This window comes from Dreissena polymorpha, chromosome 3, assembly GCF_020536995.1.
Source record: "Dreissena polymorpha isolate Duluth1 chromosome 3, UMN_Dpol_1.0, whole genome shotgun sequence".
NCBI classification, from domain to species: domain Eukaryota; kingdom Metazoa; phylum Mollusca; class Bivalvia; order Myida; family Dreissenidae; genus Dreissena; species Dreissena polymorpha.
The window spans coordinates 12422800-12448500 of NC_068357.1; the positions used below are offsets into that span (position 1 = coordinate 12422800).

At 36.9% G+C, this 25701-nt stretch overlaps 2 protein-coding genes across 2 annotated transcripts in view; both read right to left on the reverse strand.

Moving 5' to 3' along the window:
* Positions 1-3520: 3520 nt before the first annotated feature.
* Positions 3521-7075, reverse strand: LOC127871289 (uncharacterized). Its single transcript, XM_052414056.1, has 2 exons — positions 6970-7075; positions 3521-6792 (listed from the first exon to the last, which is right to left on the reverse strand). Exons 1-2 carry the CDS (start codon positions 7073-7075, stop codon positions 3521-3523), a joined length of 3378 nt encoding a protein of 1125 aa, XP_052270016.1.
* A 9917-nt stretch (positions 7076-16992) lies between these two features.
* The window catches only part of LOC127873010 (microtubule-associated proteins 1A/1B light chain 3C-like), a 29303-nt gene continuing 20594 nt past the window's right edge, over positions 16993-25701 (reverse strand). Inside the window, exon 4 of the mRNA XM_052416546.1 lies at positions 16993-22211. Within this exon, the coding sequence (XP_052272506.1) occupies positions 22052-22211 (160 nt within the window). The 3' untranslated portion in view covers positions 16993-22051. The remainder of the gene's footprint in view (positions 22212-25701) is intronic.

The following is a 25701-nucleotide window of genomic DNA, read 5'->3' on the forward strand; positions in this document are numbered from 1 at the left end:
AATGCTTATGAGGGCGGGTTAAACTAGCGACAATTATTTTTGATTGACGTCTGTCAATGAAGTAAGCGTTTACCGAAGATTGTTGAACAAATAAGTACAGTTATACCATTTACGTTATATAAAACGGTAATTAATATAGTACATTAAAGACAATGTCGGGCATCATCCTCACACCTTTTAACTGTAAACAATAGTTACTTATAAAATTTTAAAAGCAAATGGTGAGCGATTGAATCCTTATGTCGAGTACGTTGTGACAACAACAACCTTTACTGAATCTACGCGGTAGCAATTTAATTTCAGTACATGTTAATATTTGCTGATTAAAGTCCCTTCGTGTGCATCTAAAAACCGTGATTTTATGAGTGTTACATTGTTGCTGTCGCCTGTCACGTTCCGTGCATGAAAGGCGTGCGTGTTGCTACAGACCAGGTGCTGTAACCAAAGACCTATAGTATACATGTATTTTATAGGTCTTTGCTGTAACTTAATATAGACGTTCAATTCAGTACATGGAATATTTTATGATGAAAAATTCAAATCGGAATAGATGCACACGATGATAAAGTATTGACCAATGGAAACTATAAAAAAAATAAGTCAATTAACGACTTAAACATTGCAGTAGATGGTACTTTTATAAAAAGATTGGTAACGAGTGGGAGAGTAGAGGATTTACGCGTAAATGTCAGTATATGAAAATGAATGAAAATGAAATTGAAATAGATTAAATGAAGCATTAAATTAAATGCGAACAATATTTTTTTAATAATGTGATTTGATTGAGATTTTAATTCGTTGATACCAATACATTTATTATTAGAATTATGTTGTGGTTATACTCACAGACTTTTCCTTAGCACCAACTTAGATTTACAAATGTACATCGAATATCTGTTTTCATCTTTGTAATCATACGTGGAGTTTGTGTTAATCCTGTATAAAATTATGAGATATTGTAAATAAATGTCTTTATCCTCCTTGATGTTTTTCAAAATCTCACCACTGTAGTAAATTACATTGATGTTTGCAGTTTCGTGGACGTTTGATTGGCCTGCGTTCAAAAGTCGAACTTCATGTCCTGTGACTGTAAGTAATATCAAATACGTTTAAAAAGCGAACAATTACAGTAGCTTCAGCGCTTTGATTTAATTATGTACATACAACTTTTATGATTTGTATAACAAACAGTTAATATGTACTGTATTTGCATTACTAGCATATCATATTTTTTTAGAAATCAAACGAATGTATGATAAGATAGAAAATGCACTTGTTATCATAATACCTTTAATAAATTAAATTTTGAAACACATTAGTCGTAATGTATGTTGCCATTAGTCGTCGTGTTATGTGCCAAGAAAGTTTTCTGAACATCTTATTATTTTAGGATGTTTTCGTGACTGTTGCTTGCTAAACAATTGTTCGAAATAAATGCAATAAATGTGCTTTTGAATCGTTATTATATCCGTAACACATGCTGTTTATACACACAACACTACAAATGAAAATACTTACTGTTTAAATTTTTTCCAGTCTTATACTAGTACACACAATAACAATGGTACAATACGTATTTAGTAAACCAGGACGTCATCTTAAAACCAGAAAAAAATCATTTAATTTATCCAAGAGAGCAAACATTCCAGCTTTTAAATTTGCTTGTGCGTTGTCACGCAATAATCCTTGCCGACCATATATATTTGATTTAAATGGACAGAAATTGTAAAAAAATGTTCCGGGGATTTTAATTTACAAAAAGGAACACATAAGTTTTCATTTAATGTATTTAGTTAATACCTTTGAATCGCAATACTTCTATTGACAGAGGAATGCATTTCCTTCGGTTGCGAATTTTAGACAAAAAGTATTATTAATTTGAACAAAATTTTGGCTAAAACCAAATTTTGTATTTACAGCTTTATATGTAAAGCAGACAGAAGTAAAATTATCATTATAACTAACATAATGTACACGAATATGTAACCATATTCACCCTCGTGTTTTTATATATAAACCTAGTACGTAGAGGTGTTCTGAAATTGGGTTTAATGAAGTATTCACCGAAATGATATCGTCAGACAAAATTGTCTTCTTAACGACGGACCGTTGACAAATGCTCGGTCGTCCAGATAAAGACGGTTTAATTTAAAATGGTAATGAAGGCAATCAATTTTGTTCGGTGGCATCTTTTACCACAAATAAATTGTAGCGGTCGTAAAGACTTTTGTAGTTAGGTTAACTGCACTTAATTTGAGCACAATACTAGAAGCCGGAATTTGAGAGTGTTCGACGACATGCATTTCACATCGCAGATGTAGTATAATGTTCAATGCAACACATCCTCGCACATTCAAGTCTTAGAAGTTATAAGTTACATTAATGGGATATTCAATAATTAGCAGCCGTTTATATGCAAAAAGTGGTACATTTTCAATACATTGCCACAAGTGTAACATCAAAATAAAACGGAATGCGTCTTCTGTCTGTTCAAAACGATGTTGAGTAATACACTAAAAAAGACCGAGTAGTAAAGCTGTTTGAGATACATCCTGCATCTTATTTTACAGAGAGTTCTTACAATAAAAAGACATTATTGATAACCAAATTGCGTTTATTGGATGTAGATCAAGTATGCTTACGAGTGTATTCGTATAACGTTTTGTGTTTTTGATTAACGATCGGATTGTCGTTCAGAACTCTAGAAAGACTATTGCAAAGTCTGTCTGCTCTTTCTGGCTGATTTTACAGCCGTTATTTGATCATTCCCACAATTGCAAAAATATATTTTTGCACCCTCAGTCCAAAACTTTAAAGTGGACTTTCATGTTTAGTTACCGAAATGATAAGTCTAGACAGTAGCAGATTTTTAAAGAAGTTATATCCATTTTACTGATGCTTTTACTGAAACCCGATACCTTGTGATCAGCGAAATACTAATCGAGCAGCTTTGTGAATTTTAGCGTGAACTTACATAGGGTAAGTAAATTGGAAAAAAAAATAAAAAAAAATAAAGAAAAATTTCAAACAACTGTGTATTAACATTGTTTACAAAGGTATTGGCCTACATGTAGAAAAAATCCTGACAAATTGTCTTAAAAAATGAGCTAAATGTGGCTGCCTGAAGTAGAAGATCGGGAAAAATGGGCCATGTTCAGGCATTTAGGGGAGAAAAACTGCTTTAATTTGCAAGCCACTACAATAATTAAAGGATTTATACAAAGTTGCACATGTCTGCCATAACCTCTCAGCAGGGTTTCTCCAGAAAACTATGTCTTGTGGAGAAATTTGCGTTTTTAATAACCATGTGGGGAAAACATGGATACAATCTGGAGAGGAATAGGAAACCTTATGTGAGCAACAACTTTATCATTCTTTTTTGTGACAAAAAACCTGTTGTAAAATACAGATAAACTGCTTTCCACTAATGTCATCAGCTAGGTACCACTTGTCATTGCTTGTTTCGCCCTTTTAAACCTAGGACAAGCTCTAAGTGGCGGGCGGCAGTGTTGATCAGACACTACCCATTAGTGGATGGCTTCCAGCTACTGGCGTTCCTCCTTAGCCACAGCCAGCTGGAGCTTCTTTCTGCTGCCTGTGATACCTTCTTAATGGCCAGCTTTCTCGCCTGTCCCTCTATTCCCATATCCTGGAACATCTTTCCCAGCGATGGTGCAGGAAACCCTCTGCATCCCACTTCAATCGGGTAGTTCCATGCTCTCCACCCGGCCTCTCTACATTCCTGGACGAGATCTTCGTACTTGGCCTTCTTTCTCTCATGTGCCTGAGTACATCTTTCTTCCCACGGGACAGTCAGCTCTACCAGGATGATCTTCTTTGTCTTTCCGGAGACCATCACAATGTCTGGGCGTAGGGTAGTGTGGACAATGTCTGGAAACTGCAGCTGTTTCATAAGATCTGCCCGTAGTTCCCAGTCATTTGTGCCGTCTAGGATACTCGGATGTCCTCCCTTTGTACCCTTCATTACTGTCCCTGCTGGTACAAAGTTGATGTGCTTTGCCCCTGCATGTACTCGTGCCTTCTTCTTGTGTCTCTCAAGTGTATCCGCTACCTCTCGGAGTACCTGGTCATGTCTCCAGCGGTATCTCCCCTGGGCAAGTGCTTCCTTACACGAGGACAAGATGTGGTCCAGGGTAGCTCTTCCTCCACATAGGGTGCATTCTGCTGTTTCTATCAGCCCCCATCTCTGGAGATTCGCCGGTGTTGGCAAGACATCATAAACTGCCCGGATCAGGAACTGCAGTTGAAAAAACTGGTACTTCCAGATATCTGTCCATGACAGTTTCCTCCCTGTTGTCTGCCACTTTGTCCAACTTCCCTGGCTCCCCATCTGGACTGCTTTCACCTTTCTTATCTCTTCTTCTTCCTTTCGGATTTCGCTCTGAACAAGTTCTCTTCTTTGGACTGTTGTGGCTGAACTCCACGGTTGTCTAGTGTTCAAGCCGAGTCCCTGTCTACCTTGACAACTTGTTCCCACTATGTCTTGATGTCTCAGTCGACTCTCTGCCTGCTCAACTGCATTCGATGCTGACCATCTTCTTCCAGTTCTGACCTCTATCCCTGCATTTCTAATGCTCATGTCACTAGAGTCTCGTAGGGTCAACACGAGCCTTGCCTTACTAACTTTGTACTCCTCTACAATTGATGAAAGAGGGAGCTGCAACATTCCGGTTCTGTTGTAGAGTCCAATACTTGTCATACATGGTGGAAGTCCAAACCATCGTCTCAGGCTCTTGTTTATCATGCTTTCCAAGCTATCAACCGTCGATGTTGGGATCTCATACAACATTAGTGGCCACAGAAGACGGGGCAGGAGGCCATGCTGGAAAAGCCATGCCTTGAACTTCCCTGGTAGGCCTGTTCCCTCTATCTTTGCAAGCCCATTCCTCAGTTGCTGCCTGATGCGCTCTGTGTTATTTCTGCTATCACCCAGTGTGGTGTCAAACCATTTACCCAAGCACTTGACGGGGTTGTCAATAAGTGATGGGATATCCTCGCCCTGTACCCTGAGTGTTGTCTTCTGCCAGCCTTTACCTCTTCTCAAGATAAGAAATCTTGACTTCCTTGGTTTGAAGGCCATTCTAGCCCATGACACAACATCTTCAAGGGCTGATAGGATCCATCGAGCTTGTATGTGGGACTCTGTTGTGATAGTCAGATCATCCATAAATCCCCTCTGTGGTGGAAGTCTGATATCTGTCTGGGTCTTCGGTCCCCTTGACTCCCTGTCTCCGGCTTTGATGATGAGATTCATAGCGGCGATGAACAGTACTACTGACACTGTGCAGCCGGTTACAATCCCCTTCTGAAGCTGTATCCAGGATGTTGTAAAGTTCTTTGTTGTGAAGCGCATGTTGATGTTTCTGTAGTAGCTTCTGACAATGCTCTGAATATGTTCTGGTACATGGTGGTATTTCAGAGCAAACTCTATTACCTGGTGGGGTACCGTGCCATACGCATTTGCTAGATCCAGCCATACAACTGTGAGATCTGTCTTGTTGATCTTAGCTTCCCTGATTAACTGGCTAATAGCGCATGTGTGTTCAATGCAGCCAGAGAATCCTGGAACACCTCCCTTCTGTGCTGATGTGTCAATGTACCCATTACTGGTCATGAATGTTGTAAGACGCCTGGCAACCACTGACATGAAGATCTTGCCCTCCACATTCAACAATGATATTGTCCGGAACTGTCCAATATCCTTGGAAACCTCCTCCTTTGGGACGAAGATGCCTTCTGCTCGCTGCCACTCCACAGGTACATCTCCTTTACGCCAGACCACCTTCAATAGTTTCCACAACCGTCTCAGCAGTTTTGGGCATGACTTGTACACCTTGTAAGGTATTCCATTTGGGCCTGGTGCTGACTTGGATCTAGCCTTCTTGATTATATCTTGGACCTCCTTGAGGGTTGGTTCTCCCTCAGTAAATGCAACAATGGGCATGGGTACTGGGGCTATGCGTTCATGTCCCTCCATCCGCATATGTCTCGCCTGATCAGAGTGCGTGTTCTTCAGATGCTCTTCAACCTCCTCTTTAGAACAATTCAGCTGTCCCGCTTTCTTCTCTTCAAGGATTTCCTTGCTAAAACCATAGGGATTGGAAAGAAATCGTGATCTTTGTCTGGCCTTATCCCTTCTGGCTTTTCGTATCCTTTCCGCTTTCCTCAGGTCTTGAAGTCTGCGTCTGGTGTGGTCTCGTAGTTCCTGTAGACCAATTTTCTCTAGCTCTGATGCCTGTCTGTACTGGTTCCCCAAGTTGCGAAGGTCCTTCCTCAACTTCTCTATTTCTATCTGCCGTCTGTTCTTGGCGACTGTAGTCTGCTTCCTTTCCGATGGTGTCACCCCAAATCTTTCCTTCCCGACTGCATATATCAGTCTACACATACTCCGCAGTTTCCTTTCTACTGTTCCAAGTAACACCTGTTCCACGATGCCATCTACATCCTCATCAAACTCCTTCCACTGTTTCTCGTTCATAGCTGGCCATTTGATGCGCTCTAGTCTGTCATCTGTACGACTGCCCTGGCTACCAAGATCAGGTTCTGGTCTTGTAGGCTTATCCACCTGTTCCACCTCAGATTCGTGGAGATCCTCAGCACTGTGGTGTTCTTCCTGGCTGTGGTCCTCCTGTGTCTCACCAGACAAGTCTGTGCACTGTCTCTGCTCCGGATCAGGCTGACAACCCTTCCTAGACCGGTGTATCTTGAGACCCCTGGCATTCTTACAGATTTTCCCGCAAACACACTGAGCTGTCTCTGTATAGGCCTCACCTGTCAATGTCCGTTGTACTAGCCGTGTCGATTCCGTTGTGTCCGTCCTATTGGATCTCTCTTCCACCCCCCCCCCTCTCGGAAGACCCTGGGGGTATCTTTTTGTATGTCTTGTTGTAGCTGTTCTGTGGGATACTCCTTACGGAGTCATCATCTTGGGGTGCCGGCCCTTGATGCCCAATTCCAGTCTCTCCTGGATGTCCACTGTCTCTCCAGTTGTCACCAATCTATTCCTGGTTGTCATCCAGTCTTTCCTGGAAGTCACTGATTCCTCAGAAGTCATGTTGTAAAATACAGATAAACTGCTTTCCACTAATGTCATCAGCTAGGTACCACTTGTCATTGCTTGTTTCGCCCTTTTAAACCTAGGACAAGCTCTAAGTGGCGGGCGGCAGTGTTGATCAGACACTACCCATTAGTGGATGGCTTCCAGCTACTGGCGTTCCTCCTTAGCCACAGCCAGCTGGAGCTTCTTTCTGCTGCCTGTGATACCTTCTTAATGGCCAGCTTTCTCGCCTGTCCCTCTATTCCCATATCCTGGAACATCTTTCCCAGCGATGGTGCAGGAAACCCTCTGCATCCCACTTCAATCGGGTAGTTCCATGCTCTCCACCCGGCCTCTCTACATTCCTGGACGAGATCTTCGTACTTGGCCTTCTTTCTCTCATGTGCCTGAGTACATCTTTCTTCCCACGGGACAGTCAGCTCTACCAGGATGATCTTCTTTGTCTTTCCGGAGACCATCACAATGTCTGGGCGTAGGGTAGTGTGGACAATGTCTGGAAACTGCAGCTGTTTCATAAGATCTGCCCGTAGTTCCCAGTCATTTGTGCCGTCTAGGATACTCGGATGTCCTCCCTTTGTACCCTTCATTACTGTCCCTGCTGGTACAAAGTTGATGTGCTTTGCCCCTGCATGTACTCGTGCCTTCTTCTTGTGTCTCTCAAGTGTATCCGCTACCTCTCGGAGTACCTGGTCATGTCTCCAGCGGTATCTCCCCTGGGCAAGTGCTTCCTTACACGAGGACAAGATGTGGTCCAGGGTAGCTCTTCCTCCACATAGGGTGCATTCTGCTGTTTCTATCAGCCCCCATCTCTGGAGATTCGCCGGTGTTGGCAAGACATCATAAACTGCCCGGATCAGGAACTGCAGTTGAAAAAACTGGTACTTCCAGATATCTGTCCATGACAGTTTCCTCCCTGTTGTCTGCCACTTTGTCCAGCTTCCCTGGCTCCCCATCTGGACTGCTTTCACCTTTCTTATCTCTTCTTCTTCCTTTCGGATTTCGCTCTGAACAAGTTCTCTTCTTTGGACTGTTGTGGCTGAACTCCACGGTTGTCTAGTGTTCAAGCCGAGTCCCTGTCTACCTTGACAACTTGTTCCCACTATGTCTTGATGTCTCAGTCAACTCTCTGCCTGCTCAACTGCATTCGATGCTGACCATCTTCTTCCAGTTCTGACCTCTATCCCTGCATTTCTAATGCTCATGTCACTAGAGTCTCGTAGGGTCAACACGAGCCTTGCCTTACTACTTTGTACTCCTCTACAATTGATGAAAGAGGGAGCTGCAACATTCCGGTTCTGTTGTAGAGTCCAATACTTGTCATACATGGTGGAAGTCCGAACCATCGTCTCAGGCTCTTGTTTATCATGCTTTCCAAGCTATCAACCGTCGATGTTGGGATCTCATACAACATTAGTGGCCACAGAAGACGGGGCAGGGCAGGAGGCCATGCTGGAAAAGCCATGCCTTGAACTTCCCTGGTAGGCCTGTTCCCTCTATCTTTGCAAGCCCATTCCTCAGTTGCTGCCTGATGCGCTCTGTGTTATTTCTGCTATCACCCAGTGTGGTGTCAAACCATTTACCCAAGCACTTGACGGGGTTGTCAATAAGTGATGGGATATCCTCGCCCTGTACCCTGAGTGTTGTCTTCTGCCAGACTTTACCTCTTCTCAAGATAAGAAATCTTGACTTCCTTGGTTTGAAGGCCATTCTAGCCCATGACACAACATCTTCAAGGGCTGATAGGATCCATCGAGCTTGTATGTGGGACTCTGTTGTGATAGTCAGATCATCCATAAATCCCCTCTGTGGTGGAAGTCTGATATCTGTCTGGGTCTTCGGTCCCCTTGACTCCCTGTCTCCGGCTTTGATGATGAGATTCATAGCGGCGATGAACAGTACTACTGACACTGTGCAGCCGGTTACAATCCCCTTCTGAAGCTGTATCCAGGATGTTGTAAAGTTCTTTGTTGTGAAGCGCATGTTGATGTTTCTGTAGTAGCTTCTGACAATGCTCTGAATATGTTCTAATTTTCAGCCATGTGTTGCAATTTCTTATGGGTGATAAGTTGATTCCTTTTTCCTAGTCCCTTATTCCTTATTCGAATAAGGAACTTTCCTTATTCTTATTCACGCGTAACATATTTGTTACAGGGTTTTAAAGAACAAAAATGCCAACATTTCTAACGTAAATCAAAACAAAATAACTCGAATACATTTACTTTATGTATTACGTTAAATGTTCATGAATCTTCTTCGCGCTTGCATAGGATTTCTTGTTTAAAGGGATTGTCAACCACGCATGACGAAAAAAGAAAAGTTATGAAATACAGGTATTTTTTTACAATTGTTAGTATAAATTGATTAAAATACAACGACTGGTATATTACATTACTTGAAAAAAGTTCATATTTTCAGTATATTCGGTAATAAAATTTCGCGATGTGAAATCGAAAGTACATCGCGAAAATAGGTGACATAACTATTTACACGCTATAAATTTCGCAAGAAGATTGATAATTTTTATATAAAATATATACATTTCACTACGCATGCACAGTGTGCATTTCTGGGTTTACCACCTGTCGATGAGGATCAATCAACTGTCGTTATTTATAGTTAACTGGTAGTTACCCGGTAGACATACCCAGTAAAATGTATTACCAAATATACTGAAAATATGAAAACTTAATAACATTTTTCAATCAATGTAATATACCAGTCGTGATATTTTAATCAATTTAAACTAATAATTGTTAAAAAATACGGTATTTTACAACTTTTCTTTCCTTCATCGTCGTGGTTGACAGTCCCTTTAAACCGAACCGACATTTTCTAATTCGAATACTAACTTCACATCAACAAAACCTAAAGCATATACTATTATTTTACATATGTTATAAAAAAAATCAAACTTGTACATTTAAACATGTTTGTTTTGATTTATAATACAGTTCCTTATTCGAGGCGGAATAAGGACAAAGGAACCAGTTTCTTATTCCTTATTTATGCCGAATAAAGAACTGGCTTTTTTTTCTTAAACATCAATGAAATTGATCCAAAATTAACCACATATAAATGAACATATTATTTATATATGTAAACTTCTAATTGCAATACATTTCTACTAAGTTTTAAGTGATGTTTATCCAGTTACTTATTCAGTGTGAATAAGGAATAAGGAACTGGTTCCTTATTCCTTATTAAAATCGAATAAGGAACTGGAATTTTCTTTCTATAACTTATAAGTCAAAACGAACCAACGAAACGAATAACTCAACGAAAATTATTGTAAATGTATGTCGGGTGTAACAAATATTAATTGCAGTGCAAATCTACTTTGTTTTATTTAATAATAACATAGTTCCTTATTCGGTTTGAATAAGGCATAAGGATCTGGTTCCTTATTCCTTATTCAAGCCGAATAAGGAACTGGCATTTTTTTCTTAAACATCAAATGAAATTGATTCAAAATTAACCACATGTAAATGAACATATTATTTATATATTGGTTGTATATGTAAAATTATAATTGCAATACATTTCTACTAAGTTTAAAGTGATGATTATCCAGTTCCTTATTCAGTGTGAATAAGAAATAAGGAACTGGTTCCTTATTCCTTATTCAAATCGAATAAGGAACTGGAATTTTCTTTCTATAAATTATAAGTCAAAATAAACCAACGAGACGAATAACTCAACGAAAATTTTTGTAAATGTGTGTCGTGTGTAACAAATATTAATTGCAGTACATTTCTACTTTGTTTTATTTAATAAAAACAAAGTTCCTTATTCGGTTTGAATAAGGAATAAGGAACTGGTTCCTTATTCCTTATTCAAATCGAATAAAGAACTGGAATCTTCATACTAAACAAAATATTAAAATGAAACAAAGGGACCAAAAAATCAATGAAAATCATTGTAAATGTAGGTTGGGTATCAAAAAACATTACTTGCAGCACATCTCTATTAAAGTGCTATTATGGGCATCTAACAGTTTAAAGGTGTCTATCGCAACCGTTGTTTATTTTTGGTGTTTTCACTTCATATACACATATATTTGTTAATGCAGCATCAACATACTAAAACAATATCCCGGAAAGAGAAAAATAATACATTTAAATATCAACAGTACTTTCGTTTGACAACTGATCCAGCATGTACAATATGAGCCTTAATTTAGTTTTAGTGCAGATTCGTTTATACGACACAAAGACACCATTTTGTTTTACGGATCATTTCGGCTTACAGGACTGGGTGGGTCACGTTAAATATATAATATAAAATATATTTTTAAACAACTGGTAGCAAGATGAGTTGCAGATAATTGGTCAGTAACCACATTTTAACTTACTCTTTTGACCTGTTAATTCCTTATAGCTCAACTCAACAATGAAAAATGCCCATAATATCACTTTAAGTTTCATTTAATGATAACATAGTTCCTTATTCGGATTGAAAAAGGAATAAGGAACTGGTTCCTTATTCCTTATTCAAATCGAATAAGGAACTGGCATTTTCCTGCTTAACAAACTCTTGAAATGAACCAAAGAGACCAATAAATCAAAGAAAATCATGTTTAATGTAGGTTGGGTATAAAAAACATTATTTGCAGTACATCTCTAATAAGTTTCATTTAATGATAACACAGTTCCTTATTCATATTGAAAAAGCAATAAGGACCTGGTTGACGCATTGAAATCGCTTTGTATCCTTAATCATATATCCTTGTAACTGTTTAGGTATAAGAACGGAATAGGATAGCTAAATCACGATTGGTATTCAGCTATCGGAAAGTCTTCTCTAGAAGTTAGGGTCAGAAAAAACTTCAAGAACTGTATCAGACATATCAATTAAAAAATTCATACATTAAAAAAGCCAATAATAACGAATATATAGCTGTGCTATTCTAGAATGATCCGAATTTAAATATCCGAAATTATGGCCTCTGAATAAGGAGTTGGCGTAAAGTTAGTTCTTTATTCGGAAGCCTGAATTTCGGACAATCACTTTCGGATATGTTATTATTATATAACTCGTTATTGTTTGCTATTGTTAATGTATGATTGTTTAAATTTATATGTCTGATACAGTTCTTGAAGTTTTTTCTCACCCTTAGTTCTAAAGAAGACTTTCCGATAGCTGAATACCACTCATAATTTAGCGTTATAATGAGAAAAACGCATTTGAAATGACGTCGCTAAACATGCGCTTAATTATGTTTTGATTGCCTTATGTTTTCTGTGATTTAAATGTTTAGCGTATTTAAGTAATATAAAAATCGGCACAGACTGGCAATGGAAGGAATTGTATATCAAACAAATAGTTGATTTTAACCTTTTAATTTCAATCAGCTGACTTGTTACTCTCCTTTTTACGAATTTGGCCACGGTTAGTTTAAATTTCAAAATTCAAGTCTTTTGTTGTTATTACTATTACCATTATTATTAATAATTACACATAACACATCTAACACTGACATACATGTATGTTAGACTTTTAATACAGGATTAAAGTTTAAATACACCGTTCAGATGTACAGCCATCTATACGAATGGGTCCAGTAGCTAACATTCTTAGAAGACATGAAAAACAGACTTTGTCAGCTGTATGGTAATGAAGGAACCTATTCAAACGGATTGACATATGCAATATTTCTTCTGAAAAACATTATTCATGTTCTTGTTTTTTCGGCATGCTTTATAGATATTGCAAATAGAAGTCATGTAAATGGAAAAGCTTGTTAATGATGTGCCTTCTAATCTTAAGGTCTTAGTCTTTAGCGAATAATTTTCTTTACTTTTCAGATTATATTAAAGAAAATCATCACAATAGAACTATATCAATAGACATATAAATATCCAACTGATATGGAACGATATATGAGTTCTAGTACTACGAATGGACTGATGATAGTAAGGTTTTTGTTGTTTGGTACTTGTCTGTATGATTTAAAATATATTTGAATAGTATAATGTATATACGATGGAGTCAATGTCTTAAAAGTTTTGTTGACAAACTTCCATTAAAACTGTATGGCCAGGCCTACGCACAGTATATGCCATGATATAGTTACGTGACCGAAGCTGTTTGTAAACATGTACATGCAGCATTATATAGTGTTACGTAGTATTCTTACAAATTATACACGATCGAGATTAGTTCATCCAAAGAAAAATGATTAAATCATGGTATTTTTATCAACTATAACGAACGTTTGAGCAGAAAAAGTGGTGTTAACTATTTAACGATAAGAGAAAATATTGATTCACGCTCTTTTAAAATATGCTAGTCAGCTTTTGTTTGTACCTACCGCGCGTGCTCAAATATATCGGGAAAAAAACCCAGATTGGAGATTCCGAATTACAACTATTCAATTCTGGAGCCTATGCTATAGTTTTCTGTAAGAGATCACAGTGACCTTGAACTTTAACCTAGTGACCTAAAAGACGATGTAGTGTATATTTAAAGCTCATAAGGGTGCATCAACATATGAAGTTTGAAGGTTGTATGTTCATTTGTTCAAAAGTTATTTCATGAAAATAAATCGGGACGGACAGACGGACAAAAAATCGGGACGGACGTGACGTACTGGGACAGGGACGGACGGGACAAACTGGTTCCTATATAGCCCCCAAACAGAGTTTGTGTGGGTATAATAATGTGTGGGGGGGGGGGCAACACTAGCAGTGTGATAAATTGTAATTTTAGCACAAACTGGCAAACGAGTTAGCAATTAATATAAAACTATCAGCTTTACATATCTATTAAAAGTGGACATAGTATAACCACATTATATATCAGACAAAAGATTCAAGTTTCTGAAATGATGTTGGATGAAATGCAAAGAATATCATAGAATGTATTATAAAGCATTAAAAGTATATTCGTATGCAAATGTGCCCACATACACTTGCTATAGGCCTCTACAAAGCAAAGAAATTGCAACTAAATGGCTGGAAATTAGGTTTTTTGTCACGAAAAAAGATTAAAAAGTTGCTGCTCACATAAGGTTTCCTATTCTTCTCCAGATGGTATCCATGTTTTCCCAACATGGTCATTAAAAACGGAAATTTCTCCACAAGACATAGTTTTCTGGAGAAACCCTGCTGAGAGGTTATGGCAGAAATGTGTAACTTTGTATAAATCCTTTAATTATTGTAGTGGCTTGCAAATTAAAGCAGTTTTTCTCCCCTAAATGATTGCCCATTTTGCCCGATCTTCTACTTCAGGGAGCCACTTTTCGCTCATTTTTTAAGAAAATTTGTCAGGATTTTTTTTACATGTAGGCAAATACCTTTGTTATCAATGTTTATACACAGTTGTTTGAAATTGGACTTTGAATTTTTTTTTTCAATATACTTACCCTATGTAAGTTCACGCTAAAATTCACAAAGCTGCTCGATTGGTATTACGCTGATCACAAGGTATCGGGTTTCCTTGGGGTGAGTATATAAAACATGAAATCAACTCTGCCATTTGTATAAATTTAATAGTGCTGTTCACATTCAGTCTGAAAAGCAAGTGTGACATTAAAGAATAAATCGATATCAATTTTGTTCCCCAAAGGGCCTCAGATGTGATAATTCGTTTTTTCTCAAATATAATGTCATATGTGAATTTATTAAAAATTTGCTCATCACGATTGTAATAGTGAGAGTATCTTCATCTTACTGCAAAGACGAAATTTGTAATTTAATTCGCAAAGTCTTCATGTTCATGAAAGTATATCGTTCCGCCTTGTAATGTGGTCATATAAAGATTGGTTGCCATAATACCTTAGTTATGGGATTCCTTAACCCATTTATGCCTAGCGTCTAGTAAAAAGGCCTTGGCAAACAGCGTAGACTCAGATGAGACGCCGCATGATGCGGCGTCTCATCAGGGTCTGCGCTGTTTGCTTAAAGGAATTTCTGTAAGAAATATTCTAAATATAGAAATAAGTGTACTTAACATCCCTAATTTTGGAAATAAATTCATCCAATTTAGAAGGATGGGAGAGTTCACTAGGCATAAATGGGTTAATAACATCGTCGTATTGAATGACCCACTTACTGTGACTGAAACGGAACAGTCTGTTGCAAGTTTGGTCACAAAAGGGTTTTGTCTGTGTTCTGTTAATGAGCTCGGCAACCTTACCTTTGTCGCAATAACGAACACAATTCTTTTTCAGTTTTAATCGCGACGTATTTTGTTGATTAAACTCTATCAAAACATTTTCCAATGTCCGTAAAATATTCTGAACAACAAGATGTAAGCCTATAACGACCCATTAACAACAGGTAATAGTGACCTATCTCCTCGATCCGCTAATTGAAGGAATGGTCAGACGAAATTGTCGGATAACATCTATTGTCGCTTCACCGGATTTAGAAATGTACAATTATATGTTGAAAAATGTATGTCAACTATTATTACGTTGCTCGATGAAATGCATTTTGTGTTCATAAAGCGAGCGAAACTCGTCATAGTATGCATATGCAAATGTTTTATGTGGCAGTTTTTTATGGATTAAAATACATGTAAAATCATTGTGTGCCTTCCTTGCTCGACGAATTTGCGTGAGATTTCATTAATAAAAACTCATAGTGACGTTTGTAGCGTTGAACATACCGATGATAAGTAACTATCTGCGGGGATCTATTAACTATTTTTGTATTGGTAAATCTTTGCTATTTCAAACTCCTTAAATAATCCAATTACAAAAAAAAATGTTTCAAAAATACAGATTTACATCTTTTGTTTCGAACTATTTGTATCCATGTTTATTTCTCCTTAGATTTCGGGGAAACCTGAGTGACCTGAAAGAGTTTTTATACAATGTAAATTGAATTTCTCTGGTCCAGCGCCGGCTTTGCCTTTAGATTAGCCATCATTCAGTGACCAACGTATGTAACTTGATAAACTCTCTGCATAGAGTGGCATTATATGTTCTTGGTTATAGGAAAACTGGGCCTAAAGCGAGTGCGTAAAGGGGCGTACCATATTACCCTGTGAAGTCCGCAGTTCACTGAATTTTCGTTTGAAGACACCTTCTTTTATACACAAAATTACATGTAGGCGGACTGTGTTCCAGAACTTACATATACAACCAACTTATATAGCTTTTTTGTGACAGTGGCATACCGTCGTACATCAACCGATAATTGAGAAGTTGAGTTTTTTCTCGCCATTACAAAACTTCCACAGTTATTGTTCAAAAGCTGACAAAGGGCAGTAATAAAGAGATACTTCTTAATGCCATGCTGATTTCCCATGGGCGAGTTCAGTCGCACATGCGATGACAATAGGGCTTCTTTATCTTTCACATGTATCATGTTTAAGAGGACCGCGAATATATTCCACCTCAAATCCTTTCCATTTGTGCAATTACTTTTTTTAACACCAACAGGCGAAAACTCTCACACCAGAAACCAGTCAAATGTACTCAATAAGGCTATTTTCCGGATAATAAATTAGGCGATGTAGGAAGAATTTCTATGTAAATGTCAAACTGGATATAAATTTGAAGATAGATCTTCGCTCATAGATGTGATGAACTATACAATATTGTTAAACTCACAAGGTTCTGAACCAACATGTCCCCAACAGACTAAATTGAATACATCTAGAAGCCCTATAAAGACACATGCATTTGTACAAGCATAATATACTGTGTATTCTTATAATTTTGCATAGAAACAATCCAACTCTTTTCCATAACATTTTTTATTTTCAAGTTTTGTAATAACAAACATCAGGTTCTTCCCAAATGTAAAGGATTGATACCCATACACATGTGTCTGTGTGTGTGTGCGTGCGTGTGTGCACGTGTGCTGCGTGCGTTTGTGTCATAACATTACAACTCACATCACCTTAGCTATTCAGAATCAGGATCAAATGATTAACCATAACTAAATCAACAACAAAAACGTTGGTCCATAATAGTATTTTTATAATGCAGACAAAATATACAATTAATCTATGACATTTCACAAGTTTTTGCACATTTTTTTATGAATATCCATTTGCATCAATATAATGGCATCACATTTCACACAGAAGCAATACTTAACACATACAACAATTGCTCTACTGATTTATAATTACTAAATGCAGTTAATTACAACCTTTATTCAACTACTAAACATACAGTTGAACATTGTGTATACCAAAACTTCTCCAAATATATTTGTGCCATGCTCTGTGAAAAGGGGATTTAATGCTTGTGGGTAAAGTTTCATCCCAAATTAGCCTGTGAAGTCTGAACAGGCTAATCAGGGACAACACTTTCCAATTTTATTATATTTTCTGTTTAAAGAAAGTCTCTTCTTAGCGAAAATCTAGTTTAGGCGGAAAGTGTCAGCCCTGATTAGCCTGTGCAACCTGCACAGACTAATCTGGGACGACACTTTACGCACATGCATTAAGCCCCTTTTTCACAGAGCACTGCTCATTTCTCTTATCACAGACATATGACCAAAGTCATGTAACATTTAAACAAACTCAAAACAAAGTCCCCAAACAAAATGATAGGACAGAATGCAAAGCAAGTGTGATCACATATTAATATTTAAACCTACAAAATACAAGATTGAGAAAATAGAAGTATTCAATTTAAAATACATTTAAATAACACAAATTGTTTATTCCTTAAATGGGACTTGTTCACAGATTTTTGTATTTTTGACAAATATAAATAAAATTAATTTCCATACAAAAGGTTACTTTTTGGAACAGTTTTAAATAACTAAAAAAACTCAAAAAAAGACCAAATAAAAAAGGTTCCTGTCCTGAGGATCAAACCAGGGACTTAAAGAAAAAGCAAACCTTTCACCAATACACCATGAATTTTATACATCTTTTGAATATGAAACATAGTGAAAACAATGTTTGGTAATTCAGATTTTTGCAAAATTATCTATGCAAAGCATTACATTGTAAAAAAAAAATTCCATTGATAATTATCAATGAGTGAACACATATTTGTTTAACATTTTTCTCAGTCAAGCATGTTATTTTGAGTTTTTGAATCAGACATATTTTTAATTGTCATTTTTCCAAACTGTGAACAAGTCCCTTTAAGAACATTTGGGAAAAAAGTTTTGCTATTGCACAATATTTGCGTAAAGTGTAATGATAAAGGTAATGTACAAAAAAGATAAAGAAAGTGATTGATAATACATAAAATTTTATGGGAGATGAAATTGTACTGACTATGAGTGAAAACAAAATAAAATATTCATGAAGTTAACACCCATCATCTTGAGCTAGTGTATAATACATGTATCAACTTTGACAACAGCCTATAATGTATAAAAGTATTTTAAGTATTATCTAACTAAATAATATTTAGCTTTGTTAGTAACAAAAGAACATACATATACAAATAATCTTCATTTTCAGTGAGGGAACAAAAGCAAAAGTTTCTGAAAAATAGTAAAAGTTTCTAAAAATAGTACAAAAATCATTAAATCAACTTATAAACAATATTCACTTGGTTGTAGATATACATACATATGCATACTGTTTCACCATATGAAGGCTTACCCATTACTTAATAATCATATGACAAGTTACATAAATGCATACATAACATGGAATCTCGTAAGTTTGTTCAGTATTTATTAACTAATGGGAGACAACTAATGGGAGACAACTAATGGGAGACAACTAATGGGAGACAACTAATGGGAGACAACTAATGGGAGACAACTAACGGGAGACAACTAATGGGAGACAACTACAATCAATACAGAGACAGAGCAATCTTTTATCACAAAAAGCAATCAACTCGAAAAGGTGACAAAAGAAAGTCCCTATTTGACCAGATACAAGGCACAAGTTTCACTATGATTTCTCAAGTTCATGTTTTATGTTTGAAACAATGCTTGTAAACACAGTTAGTGCCTGATATAGACATACAGATTCTCATATTTATAAAATATAAATTATTTCTTTTCAGGTGTTTTTTTTTTATTCTTTAAAAGCTAAGCAGTAGTTTCTGTTGTGTTTTAAGTTCAATTTCTTGCAAAAGCTTTAAAAGTAAGATAATACAGATAGTGTATGCCCATTGGAAGAACAATGATTTTACTATGAAATGTCACAGAATCCTTAGATGATCTTTGTTTTATCAAAATATTAACAACTTTTATAAATAAAATGCACCTTTTTGGACAACATTTTAAATATGTTTGTAGTTTCAATGCAAGACATTCAATTACAATTATGAGACTGCCAATTGTAATTTGTTATTCTCATCTTTGTCAAGATAGGGACAACATGCAATTATAAATAAACCTTTTCTGGAACAACCAGGCTTCATGCATACGTGTGGAGTATTGTCCAAGATATGCCTCTACATTCCGCAAAAGGTTAATATGGGACAATACTTTTTGCTTTATAGACTTTTTCATTTAAAAAGAAGTCTCATCTGAAAGACAATTCAGTAAAGGCGAAGAGTGTCGTCCCTGAATAGCATGTGCAAAATGCTCAAGCCAATCTGGAAGGATACTTTTAGTTTACAAACATGTATTAAGCCTGATTTTCCCAGAGCGCGTCTCTTATGCACCATTAACCGTTTGCATGCTGGGAAATTTGTTGTCTGCTAAAATGTTGTCTGCTGAATTTGTAAAATAAGCATTTTCTGCGTTTTTTTTTTCAAAGAATACTATCAGAATAGCAAACAGTTTGGATCATGATGAGACGCCACGTTCTGTGGCGTCTCATCTGGATCCAAACTGTTTGCAAAGGCCTTCAAAATTCGGTTCCAGCACTGAAAGAGTTAACCCTTAACCACTTAGATACCTATTTTGACGCATTTGCAGTCCCTTAGAAAGCAAAATTTAACTAAAGACCTTTCTTACTAGATTCAAGTTTTAAAGGCTTCATTTCCAACCCTTAGATACTGATGAGCAGCAAACAGCATAAAACCTGAACAAACTGCAAGTTACTCGCAGGCTGTTCTGGTTTTATGCTGTTTGCATATAGCCATTTTCACTTTGCTTCTGGGTGGGAAAGGGTTAATGCACATGTTTGTGTAGAGCATTGAGCTCATCTCACTCTACTTTTTACATATACACACATACAATAAGAACTTGAAATGGCGCGGCAGAGGCCGACGCGTATCCCCACGCCGCATGTTTGACCCAAGGTTGGTAATGGGGCCATGCATAGTTGAGATTGACCGTATTGTCATAAGAGAAGATCAGTATCAATAAGAAGTGAATTGGTGTAGAAATGAAAAAAATATAGTAAAAGGCAATTTAGGATGGGTGTGGCCTATGTGGGTGGGCTGCCCCAGGGTTGGTTATGGGGCCATGCATAGTTGCGATTGACTGTATTGTCATAAAAGAGGTTCAGTATCAATTTGAAGTGAATCGGTGTAGGGATGAAGAAATTATAGTAAAACTGCAATTTTGGGTGGGCGTGGCCTATGTGGGCAGGGCGCCCCAGGGTTGGTAATGCGGCCATGCATAGTTGAGATTGACCGTATTGTCATAAGAGAGGTTCAGTATCAATTTGAAGTGAATCGGTGTAGAAATGAAAAAATTAAAAGGCAATTTTGGGTGGGCGTGGCCTATGTGCGCGGGGTGCCCCAGGGTTGGTAATGGGGCCATGCATAGCTGAGATTTACGGTATTGTCATAAGAAAGGTTCAGTATCAATTTGAAGTGAATCGGTGTAGAAATGAAGAAATTATAGTAAAACTGCAATTTTGGGTGGGTGTGGCCTATGTGGGCGGGGCGCCCCAGGGTTGGTAATGTGGCCATGCGTAGTTGAGATTGACCGTATTGTCATATGAGAGGTTCGGTATCAATTTGAAGACAATCTGTGTAGAAATGAAGAAATTTTAGAAAAATTACCTAAAAAAATGAGTGAAAATATCTGACCCAGCCCCGCTCCAACCCCCATAACTTTTGACCCAGGGGTCAGATCAAAATTCCAAATAGTGCAGGGTCGCACATATGCTCATAGCTTCCATGTGTGTCAGTTTCAAGGTTTTAGTGCGTATAGTGTAGGAGGAGATAGTGGCCAGGACGGACAGACAGACAGACAGATGGACAACCGGACAGACGGTAGAGATAACCATAATATCCCCAGGCTTTTCAAAAAGCGTGGGGATAATGATCAATGGCTTAAAGGCATAATTATGTGCTCTATCAATGATGTGCTGCACATAGCCACACCTTTCTTGCCACATTTTCTCACTCAAGGCAAAAAATTCAGATCCCAGGCACAGATAAAATGTAGAACAATCAAACATTATCATGGACTTTACAGAATCGATGATAAATCAAGCAACCAACATCGATTTTCCTCCAATATCTTATTTAAATTCATACTCAATATTATGTGCTCATATGAATTAATGATTGACTTTTGATACCACATTCAATCTTAATACATATTTAGCTAACATCTAATTTATTAATGAACTAATTCACTTTGTTTATTAAATTGGAGAGTGCAAATGCATGAAAAGTAGTCAGAGAATAGCCGAAGAAAGGATTTCAAGACTAAGTTAGGTTCCTGTTCCTTGGATCAAACCTTTGATCCTTGAATTCTTAGTAAGCATACTACCCAAGGATGCTAGCTGACCATGTTTGAACTAATTAAGGATTAACATGATATTCAATAAAAATGTCCCACTCATAAACACATCAATGTCAAGTATAACAGAACAGTTAAGTGTCTTAGGTACATAATTGTCTTAATCATTCAGTCTGTAAAGGAAATGGAAATAGCTATATAGAACAGCGTTAAGTCGGAGACACATTACCATTTTGTGCCCTCCCCCCGTACATTTATATCATGCAACTATGCAGACGCGTACATTATTGTTCTAATAGAATTTATAACAACACATCTGTGACCATGTAAGTACATATCAGACCATATTTACACATGATGACCACAGGACATCAATATCATAAACATAGCACTTTCATCAGGATATAATTATAAATCTGTACATGATGTAAAAACTACAACGATTTTAGCCAAACATTTCCTGTGATGCATAGGTCATGTAGAGAAAGCCGTCTTCATCTTTGTCATCTCGATATATCTCTGCTAGTGTGACAGACATTGATGATATGCTCTTGTTGTTGATGATTAGGTAAAATGCTTGGTTTTCTTTCAGCGACATCCGATTCCTGAAAGATAGATAGAGTGGTTACATAAAAGTGATTGGATCTACTGTCAAAACTCAGTCAATAGTTAGGATTTTGCTATTAACTGTATTAAAATTACTCTTGACTTTGAGGCAATTTTATAAAATAAAAAAATAAAAATTTGAGGGAGATCAATCCTAGCAGTGTTGCAGTAATGGTTGCTGTTGTTGCTGTTGTTGTTGTTGCTGTTGTTGCTGCTGCTGTTGTATTACAAAATTCAGTTTTTTTACAAAATGATTTTATTCTCAAATTGTTGTTATAAATGCAAGAAAAAATTAATCACAAAAGTCTGTATATAATTTCAATCCTCTACACCAACTTACACAGGTATATATAACTTAAGCATGAAATATATTGCACACATATGGCTTGTTTTTGTTGAGTTGTAGGTCCTTTTTGAGTCATGGTGATAGAGATCGCGTTAAATCACTTGATAAAACCTTTGCATATGTTGCAATTCGTTACATAAAAATGCTGTTTTGCTGATCAAAAACTCGACAAAAAACATGTAACTATTGTTCTTAAATACGTTTTTTTTAATACAAACAATATTTCTTCCTTTCTTTTGTTTCTAAGAAACACAAAATCTTTTATTTATTAGTATTTTCAATGTTACAGCGTCTGTTGACTGTATTTCACAAATGGCAGTCTCAATCAACATAGAAAGTATCTTCCCATGCAATGCCTTTTTAAGAGTGTTTACAGCATGCAAATATTGACATTGGAATAGCCAGAATATATAAGAATTGACAACTCAAGAAATACATAACTTTAAAGATGGCTGTTGGACACTTTCAATACAATCTATTATTTTGATGTTAAAAGATGAACTACATTTGAAACCAGAGGCCCATGGTCTCTCACCTGAGACTTCAGAGCACTGAACTGCTCTTAGCAACTTTTTAGATGTTTCTGAAACCATTTTCAAACTTGGCCAAGATATCAACTAGAGAGTTAACAAGGTTTTAATCAAGCCATACAAGGAAAAATGCTCAGCCGCCTGTCAGCCATGTTTTTCAACGGACAAGAACCATTTTCAAACTCAGCGCAGATATATCATTAGAACAAATATTTTGACTAAGTTTCATTAAGATTAGACTAGCCAGTCGGAAACATTTTCAAACTCCTCCAAGATATCATCTGGACAAATCTTCTGACCAAGTTTAATGAAGATCACACAATAAATATGGCCTCTAAAGTGCTAACACAGCAAATGTAAACGACGCACAGCGCTCAACAGACGACACACGACAGAAAAAAGGTGATCACAAAAACTCATCATGAGCATATTGTGCTCAGGTGAACTAAAAAGAGCATCAAATCTTAAAACCAAAGGTAAATAATTATGTTCATCATGTTTCATGATCATATATTTTCAAAATATTTGTGATTTAAATTATTATGAAAATTTCCCACAACCCAAAAGTGATATAGCATGCATGTAAAACAATATCTTTTTCTATTATTGAAAAATCTGCACACACAAAACAAAACTTTAAAAACACACAAAACTTAAAGTAGCCAGTATGTTTTCTCCAAGACATTTAGTTCATGATATTCAACTCCTAAGTAATGTTGCAATATATATTCAATATCTTAAGCATAACATACCATTCAGAACCAACTACAGCTGTTACTCCAGCTAGCAAGCTCATAAAAACACTTAAGATTGCAATGTTGTCATGCATAGGAAAAGAAACATTTACAAATGCCATAAACCATCTGTCATTTATTCCAAATACCATTTTTATACTGTGTTTGTTTATTTCTGTAGTGAAAAACAACTGATTGTGCATGAAGCAACACAATTTTAAATTCACTGCTCTTGTAGGGATACAATCAAAAGCCTTACTTCATACGTATACAATATACTTAAAACTTGAAAAAGACAAACACATCAATAATGATTCCCTACACAATTCTGTCCTGTATTAAACTGTGGCAATGCAATTTTTGTTGCTCTAGAACATTTGTCTTGGTTCATGTTGAATTTCGGTATGATAGTAGTAATATTTTGACACTGATACCTCAGTCAGGAACAGTGAACATACACATGGTGTATGACAGCAGCAATCTATGACTGACATGATCTGTGGTACAAGTAACCTTGCTTTGCCTAATAAATAGTTGCCTTTGTCACTTAAAGTTTGGCCCTTCATCGTTACAACAAGATGCCATCAGTTTTCATCATTTGGTTTGTTTGGTGTTGTTTTACATGTTTTCATACTGTACCGACTTCTTCATTTTTTGCCATATAAAGGGTTTCTTTACTTCATGTTTGCGGGAATGTATTTTAACAAGAAATGCATGTGCATTTCTCCAATTAAAAGCTAAGTTGTTGTCAATACATGTTTATCAAATGCACATTCATCACAAAATACATATGAGCTGTGCTCTGTGAAAAGGGGGTTTAATGCATGTGTGTAAAGAGTTGTCCTAGATTAGCTTGTGCAGTCCGCACAGGCTCATCAGGCTCGATTGGTCATTGTCGGCTCGGGTACTACTTACATGTACACGGTGTACTCTTAAGTATAATTACATGTACCCCAGGTACAGTAAATATACTAAATCGTACCTGTCGATATAAGACTGTACCCAAGTTGCATACCCACCCAAAATCCGATGTGGTAAAACGCGCAACCGATTATCTTAAGCAAACTTCTCTTTTAAAAAAACCTGCATCAACATGCTTTTTTAGCATGAATTTCAATAATAATATTAGAGGCAATTTAATAGAAAATTGACATTAATGTGAATATAATTAATTTTAAAAAATAGTCAACAACGACCATTTTAGCGTTAAATTTCCCGAGAACGTGTTAGTATATTTACCGGGCCCAGGGTACACGTAAGTATACTTAACTAAGAGTACCCGGGGTACATGTAAGTAGTACCCGAGCCGACATTGACCAATCAAGCGCTCATCAGGGACCACACTTTTTTCCTAAACTAGATTTTTGCTCAGAAGATATACTTTCTTTAAACAAAAAATATCATAAAAGCGGAAAGTGTTGACCCTGATTAGACTGTGTGGACTGCACTCACACGCATTAAACCCCCATTTCACAAAGCAGGGCTCATATGGATCTTTCTCATTCCCTCATGACTAATCAAGAAGATTAATGTATATGGTCCTAACTAAAATTTTACTGTGGATATTGTGTAGAAACATTCTCATATTAGCTTAGCCAGCTACTAAATTGATTGACCGCAAAATTGACAGGTCTATTTTTTTCCTCCAAAGTAACCTGTATACCATTGGATGATCAAAGTCAAAGGGTTCTAGGTTTTACCCTTTCAGATTGAGAGGCAAAGTGAAAATGGCTATGTGCAAACATCATAAACCCAGAACAGCCTGCGAGTAACTTGCAGTCTGTTCAGGTTTTATGCTGTTTGCTGTTCTTCAGTATTTGAGGTTTGGATCTAGTAAGAAACTACACTGTCTAAGTGACTACAAACGCATCAAAATATG